At 36.6% G+C, this 16,462-nt stretch overlaps 1 protein-coding gene across 1 annotated transcript in view; it reads left to right on the top strand.

Moving 5' to 3' along the window:
• Positions 1–16,462, top strand: part of ITGA1 (integrin subunit alpha 1) — a 167,224-nt gene that overhangs the window by 78,046 nt on the left and 72,716 nt on the right. Inside the window, exons 7-8 of the mRNA XM_055324892.1 lie at positions 7,480–7,628; positions 11,147–11,297. Coding sequence (XP_055180867.1) covers positions 7,480–7,628; positions 11,147–11,297 — 300 coding nt within the window. The remainder of the gene's footprint in view (positions 1–7,479; positions 7,629–11,146; positions 11,298–16,462) is intronic.

The following is a 16,462-nucleotide window of genomic DNA, read 5'->3' on the forward strand; positions in this document are numbered from 1 at the left end:
AAGCACATTATAGGGTAGGGCTTTTGTACCATAGTTTGGTAAAAGGAAATATAAAATTGGCCAGACAAAAAGCCTGAGCTCTTTTCACGTTAAGCAATTGTGCATCTTACACAGAAAACTTCATTATTTTACCCTATCATTATTCCCCTAAAGAATCCATTGAGTTGATAATGTTAATTGTTGACTGAAAGTCCAGAAACTTAGTTCACGCCAGAAATTAAAATTTAGGTACTGCAGTTAAAACATTGATTTAACAATACAAAGTAATAATACAGTTGTAAGTGGGAAAATAATTCCATTCCTTCGTAGCTTTTTGACTTAATACACATAATAGCTATTTTGCATACTTCTCTTTCTTAAACTTCTTTGTCATGCTGTTGCGACTTGAAGTTTCATGAGAGAAAAATCAGAATGCCTTCCTTTCAGTGATTTCTTTTCTATTTCTCACATTCACTTTCCTCCTCTTTCTTCTCTATTCCCCAGAAGAAATGAAACCGCTTAGATAACTAATTCATTGTAATTTGGCAGATACATATGAAGTATCTTACTGATCAAGTATTATGCTAGATGTCATGGGCAATTTAAAAATTACAAAAACTAAAACTTTGTCCCCGAACCTAAAAGACTTCCAACTTAGAAATGAAATAAAATCTTATATTTGGATAACTGCAGTACATGATATTGTATCATGAATATATCAAAGGTGAATGAGGCAAAACAATTAATTGATATTTACAAGTAGGTAAGTCAGTATTATAAGGCAATTTTGTCCAAACTGTGTTGCTTGAGATGTTGAATATGTCTCTCCCAAAAAATATTACCTTAAATAAGAATAAAATATACCAGGTCTTCCAATTCATGATTCACAATGCATGCTGTCATATTAGAGATTCTGAGAGCACTTTCATTTTTTAAAAAAGATGTATTTATTATTTTAGAGAGGAGGGGATGGGCCTGAGGGAAAGAGAGAATCTCAAGCAGACTCCCAGCTGAGTATAGAGCCCAAAGCAGGGCTCAATCTCACAGCCCCAAAATCAGGACCCAGCTGAAATCAAGAGTCCATCACCCAACTGACTGAGCCACCCAGGTGCCCCTCTGAGAGCACTTTCAAGAGAATTTGCTTATGAGACGGAGTAGAGCAAATAAGGACAAGCGTAACAAAAAAGCCTTGGTCTTTTGCATTTGAAATTTGTAGCTTTTATCTTTTATCTTTTATCTTTTTCTTTTTTAGTTAATATAAATAGCAGTGGGAGAAAAAAAGGTAGACAGAAGAGATAAAGGCAGAAAGACGGAGGGGATGTAGGAAGGGGTCCCGCTGTAAAGATAAATGTTAACTTTGTGTTATTCATCATTTTCCAAGATTACTTGACCATGGAACTCTTTAAAAATAATACCTAGTAACACACAAAAGGATGATAGTACTCCCTAGGAAAGGAGTAAGGGAATATTAGTTTGTGGCTTAGCTGAAGAAGGATTATAAATCTCATGTTTAAGTGGAGGGTTTGAATAAGTGTTACAAACCTCTGGCTCATGTAAAAGAATCCTCAGGCATTTGTGTTCCTGATTTATGCCATAGCCTGAATCTTAGTTCTCTTTGGCCTTAGAATATAATTACATACCTATATCTTTTGTTCTACTTACTCAGGAAGTACAAACTGTATCTTTCTAGAAAGTAAAGGCTTCCTTTACAGTTGCCTCTGAAAAGTGACTGAAGTTCTACTTGTGATTCATCTATCCCTTGTGAGTGTTGTTACTATCTTCCTGTACTGTGTTACGGATGCCATAAGCTACTCTTTTTTCATTTTCTTTTAAAGAGAGCCTACATCTAACTTATTGCTTCTTTTAGCTGTCATCCCTGTCTGCTTATTTCCATTCAGCAAACATGCCGAGAACTTATCCATCTCCATTACTCCTCAACAGTGTTCTACTTAATTTCTACCCTCTGGATCTTGTATCATTCCAACAACAGAAGCAACTGGCTGCTTCAAGTCACATATGATGATTATTGGCTGTTTTTATTTTTCTCAGTTCCTAGAATGATTTCAATTCCTCCTCATTTTTGACATATTTTCCAAGTTCCAGACAGCATTGCTTTTTCCCATTCTACATTTGTAACTGATTGTTCTTTACCTGAGTATCTCACTCAGAAGGCTGCATCTTCCTCCCTCCATGAGGCCTTTCAACATAAGACAATAAATATATTTGTGCTTCTCTTCTCCAGCCTCCTTACAATCTGTATTCATCACTTGGCTCACTTTTTATCTTGTTATTTAATCATCACCCTTACTTGGTTCTGTTGCATTTGCATATACACACAGTGTGCTAGAATGAATCTGTTTTACTTGCCTTAAATTATACACTAAGCTAGGACTGAGACTGTTTTTATTCACTGGGTCTTATCAATAGTCAGCAAAGCATTATTTATGTTTGTTTCATCACAGGAAAATGGTCAAACTGACCATTTTCCTGTGATGAAAATCAATAAATGGCACCCCTTTCTGGAGAAGACACAGCAAGCCTTATTCTGTCTGGTTCCTAAGGAAATATGCAGCCCAGTATCAGCCAGGGGCCTACACTGAGTGTCACTTCCCTGAGGTCTAAGTTTCTACTGCGCAGTCTTCTCATTTCCCACACTACTTTATGTCTTTTTCTGCTTATCATTATTTCTCTGCTATCTCCATATTCTACTTGCTTATGTGAAATGTTACAGTCATTTAGTAAGAATGTATGAGGGTCAACTCTAAGCAAAGCAAAACAGTGGCATGGGATAAGAGAATTCCAAAAGCTATGACATAGTCCATGCTCTTTACCCCTACTTGGCCCTCTAGAACATATAATTTAGTTGGAGAGATAAAGCATGCATACAAAACAGTTGAGAAGAGTGCAGTACTCACAGGAGCAAAATAGACAAGTTTGCCTCAAAGCTTGGAGAAGGGGAAGATTAGTATGAGCTACATTGGCTAGGTGGGGAAATTTTTTGCAGAGAAAATGAAACTTATCTTCTGGAATGGGTAGAATGTATCTTTGTTGGAGGGATGAGAAAGGGTAGGAGCAACATTTGAACTGGAGAATCCTAAAGATGAGGGAGAACAAATAAGATACAGTCAGGCTTTGAGTAACTGCAAGTCAGGGGAAGAAAACTGAATTTTATCCTATAGGTCTAGTATTTCCAGGAGCACCTTGAAGATCTATCTGCTTTCTATCTTAATTAGAATAAAAATTCTCTTCTAAAGTGTACTGTGTATTTCAAAGTCATTGATATACTAAGCAGTGGAGAGCCATTAGAGATTTTTGAACAAGGAAGTTATATGATGAAAGAATTTCAAGATAGTAAATCTTCCATTAACATGTAGAAGAAGCTGAGGAGAATGGAAATAGGAGGGAGAGCAAGAGCAGAGAGACCAACTATTGCCACAGTCCAGGTTCAAGGCAGTGAAATCTGGCCTGAGCCAATGAAGAAATGCAGAAAGAGGGATAATAGCTCAAATGAAAAGAAGTAGAATATATGCCAGTTAAACAAGGCTGCTTTGTGCCATCATATTTGACATTTGCGATGTACTTTACATACCTTATAAAACCTTCTATGAAATATTGGGTTACTTGGACACTAGGAATAGCAGAAAAATTGTATCCCCTTGCAAAGTCCAAAGTCAGTGCTTTGAAGCTTCTCTTTCTCTCCCTTAGGTCTGGTTTCCCAGATATAAACCCTGAGAAAATGAGCCAAGTGATAGTGATTTACTAAGGGAGTACTTTTAGAGAAAATAGTAAGATATTTGGAGAAGCAAAACAGTAGCAACTGAGGACAACCAAGGATGTGATTTCAGGGTAAATCAAGACTCAGGCTGATCTGGAAGGGGAGCTCCCAGTTGAGTCAATGTGCTGGTCTTTCACTGCCTGCACTGAGGCATCGCCTATGGAACATGGTAATAGGCAAGGAGGGAGAAAATTCCTGGGCACTCCTGGCTTTTTGAGCCCCTGGGGCAAAACACTTGTAGCAGTCCAAGGACAGTCAGTCGTCTGAAGAGATGCTCAGGTGGAGTTAGAAGCAAAGTATAAAGAAAGCAACTGGCATTTGTAAATTCTCTAGAGAATAAACTTAAGAAAGTGATATATATGTTATGTCGATAGAGAAAGAGAGAAAGATATAAAGCACTGATTTTTTTACTTACCAAGGGCTAAAATTTTTCTATCCCTAGTGTTCAGATAATCCATAGTTTATAGAAGGTTTTATAAGATATTTAAAGCATGTTGCAAATATCAAATGTTATGGCACAAAGCAGCCTTGTTTAATTGGGATAAATTCTACGTCTTTTCCTGTGAACTCCTCCCCATGTATCAGTGTGATACTCTCTTTTTCCTGAGCAGTTAGTGGCTTATGACAGTTAATGACTTATGACCATTTGCTCTCAAATGGGAGCAAAGTGCACTTGTTGGTAAAAAAGGAGTAGGACTGTTGGGCTGTGTTATGTGCAACCACATTAGATATTCATGGCCATAACTTTAAAGTGAGACCAGTCTACAAGTTGTGTGATTTCTGTCTAGAAACATTTAGTGTCACAGAAGCACACAAAGAAAAGGGAGATATTTGGACTTAACCAGATTTGGAAGCTAGCCAAGCGAGTTAATGGAGGGGAAAAATGGTTAAAGGAGTTAAAGTTTGCAAGTAAATGATTATGGTGATGGACCATGGGATCTAGGCTAGGTTAAAAAAAAAAAAAAAGTAGGATCTCTGAATTAATAGGAAGTCTTGATATGGTGAAGGAATTGATAAATTAGATATACTAGGTAAATGAGCTGAAGTTAATGGGCATACAGAAGAACACTTGAATGGAGTTGGAGGTGATGCAGTTTTTCCAGTTGACAAGGTCAAGGATAAGACCTTGAGAGTGAGTAACAGGTGAGCTATAGGAAAAGATTATGAAGGGCAGCCCCGGTGGCCCAGCAGTTTAGCACCGCCTTCGGCCCAGGGTGTGATCCTGGAGATCTGGGATCAAGTCCCACATCGGGCTCCCTACATGGAGCCTGCTTCTCCCTCTGCCTGTGTCTCTGCCTCTCTCTCTCTGTGAGTGTGTGTGTGTGTGTGTCTCGTGAATAAATAAAATCTTAAAAAAATAAAAAAGGAAAAGATTATGAAGATGAGGAAGTCAAAGAAACAAGAGAGTAGACCGTTCAATAGATTATCCAAATAAGAGACTAGGGTGTTCAGTAGATTCACCCAAGTAGTAAAATGTCCAAGAATAATGACAGGAATGACTGTTCTCAGAATTCTTTGGTCTCCTGCTTAGTCAAATAAAAACAAAGGGAAATAAAAACAAACAACTCCATAAGATGTCCTAGATGGATGAGCAATTAACTTTCACAACAATATTTATTCATCTTGATACCTTAATAGGCAAAATGTTTAAGTACCAACATCATTTTACCTTTATTTACAGTGAATATTTATATAAACAAAGACAGTATCAAACCTTTATGGTTTCCCTTAATAATTATTTAGTGTCTCCCTGGATTATTAATTAAAAGCTATAAAGGTCATTGGGAAAATAATTTTAAATCTATGTAGAGAGTGATAGATAACTATCCATTTCATTATAATTCAAGGAAATAACTTGAACTGGAGTTATTGGTATGTCCCCATCATTTATTTTTTTTTTGCATAATTAGTTCATTGTAGCCTACTTTATTTCCAAAGGGACTTCTGGTCATCTTTATTCCAATTATAATAGTGCATAGTCTTGGTACTTATGGTGACAAATATTCAGTGAAAGATATATTCTTAGAAGAACAGGGCTATCCTGGACACAAATTGAGCAGATTGCATGTTCACTCAGCTTATTATGTACTTTATCTTACACTTGTATATGATCTCTAGTTGTTTCTTATTTATCCTATACCTAATTAAGCAACTCTAAGGAAGAATTAAAATGTTCTATTTCTATTTTTAAAATATAATTTTTTTGCTTTGCTTTATTATATTTTCCAGTTCCTGGAGATTAGGTAGCTAACTCATTAAATTCATCAAGTAGCAATGAAATGGTAGCAGCATTTAGCAGAAACTAGCAGGATGAGGTGACAGAGAATGCAGGGACTTTAGGAAGTTGTATTTTTGTAGAGAAGAAATAGAGTGATGGAAAGAGCTGTGGGATAAGGGATTCACATTTTAGACTAGACCCTCTTCTGCTCCTTCACTATGAGGAGTATTTTAAACTTAAATTACTCATTTATAAAATGTGATACTAATTTCTATTACTATAATCTGAATAAATTAGGAAAAAAGTTTTTATAAAGCATTAAAAATATAGGATACAGGATGCTTGGTGGCTCAGTGGTTGAGTACCTACCTGTCTTTAGCTCAGGTTGTGATCCTGGGGTCCTGTGATCGCGTTCCACATCAGGTTCACTGCAGAGAGCCTGCTTCTTCCTCTGTCTATGTCTTTGCCTCTCTCTGTGTGTCTCTCATGAATAAATACAATCTTTTAAAAATACATATTTATATAGGGTACTATTCTTATTTAAGTATGGTGGCATAATTGCTCCAAGATGTCTAATGTCCTCTACTTTTAAAAAAGGTTTTAATTATTTAACATTATCCTGTCTGTGCTAAAGACAGAGTGAAAGGAGGGAGACAAGAAAGGGAAGACAAAGAACTTGAAAAGGGGGGTGGGGAGAAGGGCTGGCATGAGAGAAATGAAGCTATGCTTGAGCTAGATACAGCCTGAAGCAGAAGTGTGCTCCCCCAGAAACATGCCCCACTTATTACTCATCCAGCCTCATCTTGTTTTACTTCCCCTCACAGCCTGGTCCAGGCTCACTGACTTCTTTTTGGTTCTCAGGACATCCCTGCTTTTTGCTCATCTCAGCTTCTTTACACACAGATTCCCCTTGTGTGGATCCTGTCCTCCCACTCAATCTTTATCCAGGACAGATCTCCATTCTCCTTGTACCTTTCAGCCTCAACTTGAATATCACTCTTAAGAGGCTTTCTCTGAGCCCCCATTTTGAAGTAGAGCCTTAGGTCCTACTTGCTAAACAGCTTTTCCATTACAGCCCTCTCCACAGTTGAACATGCATTGGAATGATCATGTGTTCAATCTCTCTCTCTCTCTCTCTCTCTCTCTCTCTCTCTCTCTCTCTCTCTCTCCCTCTCCTAGTTAGAAGCTCCATGAAGGCAGAGAGCATGTCAGTGTGTTGCACTTTCTACCCTCCAAGGCCTGCCAGAGTCATTAAGTAGAAACCGGTGAAGAGATAAACCAATCACTTGAGAAATTTAATAAGAGTATTGTCATTCTTATTCTTTTGGGCTACAAATATCCACAAGTGGAAATGGTTATTGCTGTCAGAATAGAAAGATTTGTGTGCTGATGAATTTTTTAACTCATCTGAAAGACAAAAACGTATATCTGATCCACACGTTTAAACTAAGAAAACTGAAAACCAAACATTGCTAGATGGTTAACTCACAGTGGCTTGGTATTTCAGGTTGGAATTGTACAGTATGGAGAAAATGTAACCCATGAGTTCAACCTCAATAAGTACTCATCAACAGAAGAAGTACTTATTGCAGCAAATCAAATAATCCAGAGAGGTGGCCGCCAGACTATGACAGCCCTTGGAATAGACACAGCCAGGTATGTGGATTAAAAAAATAAACCAAAGTAAAAGACTATGAAAAAATAACTGCTCACAATCAAGCCTTCTGGAGTGTTGATTGAACATTTACCTTGACAATATTTAACTGTCTTTTTAAAAAATCTTTTTTAAAACTAGGTCCCACTGGCTAACTAATAGTTATAGGATCAAGGTTTTCTACAATATGGTCTCCCCTCACTTCATATCTTTCCTCTTATTCCAAAGGTTGAAATGATGGAAATGATGGAAAGTCAGTCACAAATTACTGTAGTCTTCTCTATCATATTCCTTATTACTAAGACATAATATTAGTGAATATTTTTCCCTTTGTTCTTTGTTTACAGCTTCTAGGAATCTCATTTTTTAAAAAATGATTAATATTCATTTATTTCTACTCAATATATATTTATATCTTAGTATGTTCATAATTTTACAGTACCTGATATAAGGTTATTGAAGCTCTCAAGTAAGATTTTTTAAGAGGCTAAATTCAATACTGCTGTATTTGAAATCATTTGAAAGCCTAATCAATTGCAAAGATTAAAAGAAGTTGTAAGAACATCATCATTTGTTCGCTATTTCATCCTTTCTCCAAATTGCCTCTTACTTACATCCCCTTCCTTATTCTTACACTTCCATGGAGAACACATAATCCACTCTGGTTGAATTTTATTCTACGAGAAGCTAAGAACTATTCTTTGATTACAGTGTGGAACATTTTTTTTCTCTGTTTTTTTCCCCAACTGCTCTCAATTCTTATCTCTTGCTATTTTCTTCCTGAGTTGCCTTTAAAGCTAGTAAGGTTCTGAACGAAAACTAAACAATACCAAAATCTTGAGAAATCTAGTAAGTAGTTGGATTAATATTAAGGATCCTTCTGTTAAGTGTCTTCAACTTCTCATCTGACTTTAAAGAGCTAACTATCCATGCTCTCATTTCACCTGCCTGCTAAGATCAGTATTTTGGGGGGGTTAAAATAATTAATATGGATATTAAAGAATGAGTTGGATATTTAAAAATTTAAAATTTCATGTGCAGCATTAGATTCATAAGTGTTAGAGAAGCATGTGGTTCTAGTTATATGGGGCTCAAGAGAAAATAACCACAAACAGATGGGGTAATTTTACATTTACCTGCCTGTAGGATCACCAATTTGCATGCCCAAAGACTGCGCATATTGAGGTGTAGTGAATGCACCCTCTTAAATAATTGCTAAGTGTGACTGCACAAAGTAAATCAAAGTGTTCTTTGAAAGCTCTGAGGCTGTAGGGAGCTGTGTATTTTCCACAGGCAACCACTTAAGAATGAATATTCGTCTTTGAAAACTAACTGAAGAAATATTCTGGCTGCTTTGCTCTTGCATAAATACACTCTAAATACCATGACCCTATATGGTTTTTGCCTACATGTTTCACAAAGGGCCTAGCTGTAGAATGCAGAGTTTATTGAGTTTTGTATATAAATACAACTCTGTAATGGTATTACTAAGTATCCTCCTTGTACATTAGTTTTTCACATTAAAGCATATTTTTAATTGCTCTTTATTCCTTTTAGGCAGGGACAGTTACAAACAATATTTTTAATTTGTTAGAATCCTTGACTTCTATTTTCATTGATGATAATATTTGGGGTAAAGGGCAATTTCCTGAAGATATTTGAAACAGAAAAAGTCTGCTCAGAAGTTCTGCCAGTGGCTACTCTTACATTATATAAAACCAACCCTTGTTTATATCTACCAGATTTTCTTTAAGAAAAAATGTCTTTCAGGATGCCTGGGTGGCTCAGAGGTTAAGCGTCTGCCTTCGGCTCAGTGTATGATCCCAGAGTCCCAGAGTCCCGGCATTGAGCCCCACATCAGGTTCCCTACATGGAGCCTGCCTCTCCCTCTGCCTGTGTCTTTGCCTCTGTGTGTGTGTGTGTGTCTCTCATGAATAAATAAATAAATAAAATCTTAAAAAAAATAAATGTCTTTTAATCATCTCCATCAGTTGAGGTTCATTCAATAATGGCCTGGATCTCCAAGGGATTTAGGAAGTTTTGGTGATCCTGTAAGGATCAAGTCTTATATAATATCCATGTCTGAACTTCATTTAAAGACTAGCCTTTAACATCTGTTTTCACCTTTGTTTGTGCATATAAAGAAGTCAGAAAATCTATCTGTGTAGTGTAGAAGGCAGAGATACACAGCTCCCCAGTGATCATTTTTTAATAGCTTCTTTATTTTGAAAATTTTAAGAAAAATAAAAAAATAGTACAACAAAATCCTGTGTACTCAACCAAACAAATCAACAATTTTTAACATCTTGTCATACTGAATTCAGTCCTTTTAAAGGAAAATAATCACAGATGAAATCTCTTTGTCCACATCACTAGGATCTTCTCTCCTGTTCACAATATACCTACTATTGTGCACTTACTGTGTATCTACAGTAAAACTAGTGTGTATTGTGAAAATCCTTTGAAAGGTTAGCTTAAGAAAAAAAAATTTTAACAGATCCCAAACTACGCCTATCTGTCCTCTTAACCAAATAAAACTATTGAAATGGACCATTCACTATAATGAATGCTACATTTTATGCCAAAATCTAAAAAATATCATATGAAATCCTTTCAGTGTTTCATTCCTAAGTAAAATTTACTTGACTCCAGAGGGGAAAGTGAATTGAGTGAAAGAAAATAATAGAGGAGAAATGTGCCTGTGTGTGTGTGTGTGTGTGTATTTGTGTAGAAGCACAAAACAAATAAAAATTGTTAATTTCCCCTCTCTTCCATCTCTTTCCATAAATGCTTTTTGAATTAAATAAAAAATTCCTTTCTTTGCAGTTAGGCTATAGAATTTTCCCTTTCTCTCCATGCCACTTTCTTCCACTCCAGCCCCAGGAGCCTATGTCCTAAAACCTCCTTCAGACCAAATGTTTCATACCTACTCCATCTGCTCTTAATCCCCAAAAGCCCTGCTCTGTCACTGACTCAGATCACAGTGATCTGCAGTCTTTTATTACTATGTCTGATTTTCCCCCATACCCAAGAACACTCTCAAATACTATCAGCCATACAAAATTCTCCTCAGCTTAGAAGATTTCCATACTCTTCTATAAATGTCAGACTAGATGTGGTGGAAGTGATTATAAAGTAAAAGCTTCTGCCAAAAGCAGAAAAGAGGAGTGTTTATAGAGAAAGGAGTGGCAGAGAGAGTATTTAAGATATGACCTTTTCTAAGTCTGATGTGTGTGCTCCAGTCACACCTTCCCTGAGAAGTTTTTAAAGAATGAAATACTGCTGCCCTTTGTAGACGGGAGATGTGATGATTAGCAAAATGGTGACTTCATCATCTGGGAGAAATCTAAAACTATTAAAAATAGCGATCATTATGCCTCCCAGCTTGAATGATGGTTGTCAATGTTGATCTTGGAAGGACAAGACTGCTCTAAGTTGACTGTTTTTCTTTTGTTTATCACTTTGCCTAACCTTGGGGTGGTGTTTTATTTGCTTTTTTTCCCCCTTGTGATCACTTCAGGAAGGAAGCTTTCACTGAAGCCCGGGGTGCCCGAAGGGGAGTTAAAAAAGTCATGGTAATTGTGACGGATGGGGAGTCCCATGACAACCATCTACTGAATAAAGTCATCCAAGACTGTGAGGATGAAAACATTCAGCGGTTTTCCATAGCTGTAAGTACATGGTTAACATGGTTTTCAAACTCTGGTGCAGAGACAAGAGATGTGTACATATCATGGTTATTTTATTAAAGTTACGAAGAAAGGACAATAAAAGAGACAGAAGTAGGAGAGGAAAAGGAAGAGAAGAAAAGGAGAAGAGGATGCCCCAGCAAGGGGAAGAATGCTGGAGGGATGTAGAGAGGAATGGAGGAAGGGAAGAAAAGAGTGAGAGAAGGAAGGAGAAAGTGGAAGGTAGGAATAAAAAGGAAGGGAGGGAAGAAAGGAGAAAACTAAAGATATGCTAGAAATAAATTCATTGCCTGGAGAATAGTCCAGCTGATAGAGGGGTAGAAGACCTTAATTTTGTCTTTTCTCAGTAATTCAGCTAGATAGCTATCAAAGCATTCTGAACACCTGCAAACTCAACCAGAGATGTAAGAAAAGTATAGCTGCAACTCTACAAATAGAAGAATGACCACTTTCTGCAAGAATAACAAGATGGAAAAACTCACCTCAAAAAAGAGAACAAGAGGCAGTACTGACTGCCAGGGACTTAAGTAAGACATTGGACCAAGAGTTCAGAATAATAATTATAAAGATACTAGCTGGGCTTGAAAAAAGCATAGAAGACACTAGAGAATCCCTTTCTGGAGAAATAACTAAAATCTAATCAAGTTGAAATCAAAAAGGCTATTAGTGAGATGCAATAAAAATGGAGGCTCTTATACTAGGATAAATGAGGCAGAAGAGAGAATTAGTGATATAGAGGACAAAATGACAGAGAATAAAGAAGCTGAGAAAAAGAGAAATAAACAACTGCTGAATCACAAAGGGAGAATTTGAGAGGTAAGTGATACCATAAAAAGAAACAGTATTAGAATTGGGATTCCAGAAGAAGAGGAAAGTGAGTGAGGGAGGGGCAGAGGGCATATTGGACTAAATTATAGCAGAGAATTTCCTAATCTGAGGAAAAAAACATGTAATTCTAGAAAGCACAGAGAAACCCCTCTCAAAATCAATAAAAAAATAGGTCAACACCTCAACATATAATAGTGAAGCTTACAAAATCTCAGAGACAAAGAGAAAATCCTGAAAGCAGCTCAGGACAAGAGGTCCATAACCTGCAAGGGCAGAAGCATTAGACTGGCAGCAGTCCTATCCACAGAGACTGGCAGGCAGAAAGGACTGGCATGACATATTCAGGTGCTAAATGAGAAAAATACGCAGCCAAGAATACTGTATCCAGCCAGGCTGTCATTCAAAATTGAAGGAGAGAGAAAAAGCTTCCAGGACAAACAGAAACTAAAAGCATTTGTGATCACTAAGCCAGCCTTAGGGGATCCTTTAAGTGAAGAGAGAGCCCAAAAGTAACATAGATCAGAAAGAACAGAAACAATATACAGAAACAGTGACTTTGAAGGTAATAATGGAACAAAATTCATCTTTCAATAGTTTCTCTGAATGTAAAAGGGCTAAATGACCCCCAAAAGACACAGGGTATCAGATTGGATAAAAAGGCAAGACCCATTGATATGCTGTGTGGAAGAGACCCATTTTAGATCCAAAGACACCTCCAGATTGAAAGTGAGGGGATGGAAAAACATTTATCATGCTAATGAACATCAAAAGAAAGCTGGAGTGACAATCCTTATATCAGACAATTAGATTTTAAAGTGAAGACTAATAAAAGATGAGAAAGGACACTATATAATAATAAAAGGATCTATCAACAAGAAGAGTAACAATTGTAAATATTTATGTCCCTAACATGGGAGCAGCCAATTATATAAACCAATTGGTAACAAAATTTCAGAAACACACTGATAATAATATAATAATAGTAGGGAACTTTAACACACCAATCACTGAAATGTATAGATTAGATCATCTAAGAAGAAGATCAATAAGGAAACAAGGGCTTTGAATAACACACTGGACCAGATGGACTTCACAAATCTATTCAGAGCATTCCATATTAAAGCAACAGAATACACACTCTCCTTGAGTGCACATGGCACATTCTCCAGAATAGATCACATACTGGGTCACAAATCAGGTATCAACTACCGCCAAAAGATTGGGATCATTCCCTGCATATTCTCAGATCAGAATGCTTGGATACTTGAACTCAATCACAAGAAGAAATTTGAAAAAACTCAAATACATGGAAGCTAAAGAGCATCCTACTAAAGAAGGAATAGGTCAACCAGGAAATTAAAGAGGAATTTTTTAAAATTCATGGAAACAAATGAAAACACATCTGTTCAAGATTTTGGGAATGCAGCAAAAGTGGTCCTAAGAGGGAAGTATACAGCAATATAAGCCTTTTTCAAGAAACAAGAAAGATCTCAAATATATAACCTAATCTTACACCTGAAGAAGCTGGAGAAAGAACAGCAAATAAAGCCTAAACCCAGCAGGAGAAGAGATTTAATACAGATTAGAGCAGAAATCAATGAAATGTAAACCAAAAGAGCAGTAGAACAGATCACAAAACTAGGAGCTGGTTCTTTGAAAGAATTAATAACATTGATAAACTCCTGGCCAGATGTATCAAAAAGAGAAAGGACCCAAACAAATAATATGAATGAAAGAGGAGAGATCACAACCAACACTGAAGAAATACAAACAATTATAAGAGCAACTATATGCCAACAAATTAGGCAATCTGGAAGAAATGGATGCATTCCTGGAGACGTATAAACTAACAAAATCAAAACAGGAAGAAAAAGAAAACCTAAACAGAGCCATAACCAGCAAAGAAATTGAAGTAGTAATCAAAAATCTCCCAACAAACAAGAGTCCAGGGCCAGATGGCTCCCCAGGGAAATTCTACCAAACATTTAAAGAATTAATATCTATTCTTCTGAAGTTGTTTCAAAAAATAAAACTGAAAGGAAAACTTCCAAACTCTTTCTTTGAGGTCAACATTACCTTAATCCCAAAACCAGACAAAGACCCCACCAAAAAGGAGAATTACAGACCAATATCCCTGATGAACATGGATGCAAAAATTCTCACCAAGATACTAGCCAATAGGATCCAACAGTATATTTAAAGGATTATTCACCATGACCAAGTGGGATTTATTCCTGTGCTGCAAGGATGGTTCAACACCTGGGAATCAGTCAATGTGATACACTACATTAATAAAAGAAAGGACAAGAACCATATGATTCTCTCAATAGATGCAGAAAAAACGTTTGACAAATCATTATTTCTTGATTAAAACTCTTCACAGTGTAGGGATAAAAGGAACATGCCTCAATATCATAAAAAAATATATACAAAAAGCCCACAGCAAATATCATTGTCAATGGGAAAAATTGAGAGCTTTTCCCCTGAGGTCAGGAACGCAGCAGTGATGTCCACTATCACCAGTGTTGTTCACCATAGTACTAGAAGTCCTAGCCTCAGCAATCAGACAACACAAAGAAATAAAAGGCATCCAAATTGGCAAAGAAGAAGACAAACTCTCACCTCTTCACAGATGACATGATATTCTATGTTGAAAACCCAAAAGACTCCACCCTAAAATTGCTAGAACTCATACTAGAATTCAGCAAAGTGTCAGGATATAAAATCAATGCACAGAAATCAGTTGCATTTCTATACGTTAACAATCAGACAGGAGAGAGAGAAATTAAGGAGCCAATCCCATTTACAATGGATGAAAAAAAATAAGATACCTAGGAATAAACCTAACCAAGGAGGCAAAATATCTATACTCAGAAAGCTATAGAACACTCATGAAACAAATTAAGACACAAAGAAATGGAAAAATGTTATATTCTCATGGATTGGAAGAACAAATATTGTTAAAATGTCTGTTCTACCTAGAACAATCTATACATTCAATGCCATCCCTATCAAAATATCATCAACCTTTTCCACAGAGCTATAACAAATAATCCTAAAATTTGTAGGGAACCAGAAAAGACCCTGAATAGCCAAAGGAATGTTGAAAAAGAAAACCAAAGCTGGTGGTATCACAATCCTGGACTTCAAGTTCTACAAAGCTGTAAACATCAAGACAGTATGATACGGGCACATAGATCAATGGAACAGAATAGAGAATTCAGAAATGGACCCTCAACTCTATGGCCACTAATCTTCAACAAAGCAGGAAAGAATATCTAATGGAAAAAGACTCTTCAACAAATGATGTTGGGAAAACTGGACAGCCACATGCAGAAGAATGAAACTGGACCATTTCCTTATACCATACACAAAAATAGACTTAAAATGGATGAAAGGCCTAAATATGAGACACAAATCCATCAAAATCCTAGAGGAGAACACTGGCAGCAATCTCTGTGACTTTGGCCACAGCAACTTCTTGCTAGGCACTTCTCCAAAGACAAAGGAAACAAAGGCAAAAATGAACTATTAGGACTTCATCAAAATAAAAAGCGTTTGCACAACAAAGGAAACAGTCAACGAAACCAAAAGACAGAATGGGAGGAGATATTTGCATATGTCTTATCATATAAAGGGCCAGTATCCAAAATCTATAAAGAACTTATCAAACTCAACACCCAAAGAACAAATAATCCAATCAAGAAATGGGCAGAAGATATGAATGGACATTTCTCCGAAGAAGACATACAAATGGCCAACAGACACATGAAAAGATGCTCAACATCACTCAGCATCAGGGAAATACAAATCAAAACCACGATGAGATACCACCTCACACCAATCAGAATGGCTAAAATTAACCACTCAGGAAACAACAAATGTTGTGAGGATACAGAGAAAGGTGAACCCTTTTATGCTATTGGTGGGAATGCAAGCTGGTGCAGCCACTCTGGAAAACAGTATGGAGGTTCCTCTAAAAGTTGAAAATAGAGCTACCCTATGACTCAGCAATTGCAGTGCTAGGGATTTACCCCAAAGATACAAATGTAGTGATCTGAAGGGGCACCTGCATCCCAATTTATAACAGCAATGTCCACAATAACCAAACTATGGAAAGAGCCCAGATGTCCATTGACAGACGAATAGATAAAGAAGATGTGATATATATATATATATATATATATATATATATATATATATATATCATGTAACAAATAGATAAAGATGTTATATATAATATATATTATATATATATGTAACACAATGGAATACTACTCAGCTAACAACAAAAAAAGAAATCTTGCACTTGCAAAGAC

The sequence above is a fragment of the Nyctereutes procyonoides genome, unplaced genomic scaffold (assembly GCF_905146905.1).
Source record: "Nyctereutes procyonoides isolate TBG_1078 unplaced genomic scaffold, NYPRO_anot_genome, whole genome shotgun sequence".
Taxonomy (NCBI): Eukaryota; Metazoa; Chordata; class Mammalia; order Carnivora; family Canidae; genus Nyctereutes; species Nyctereutes procyonoides.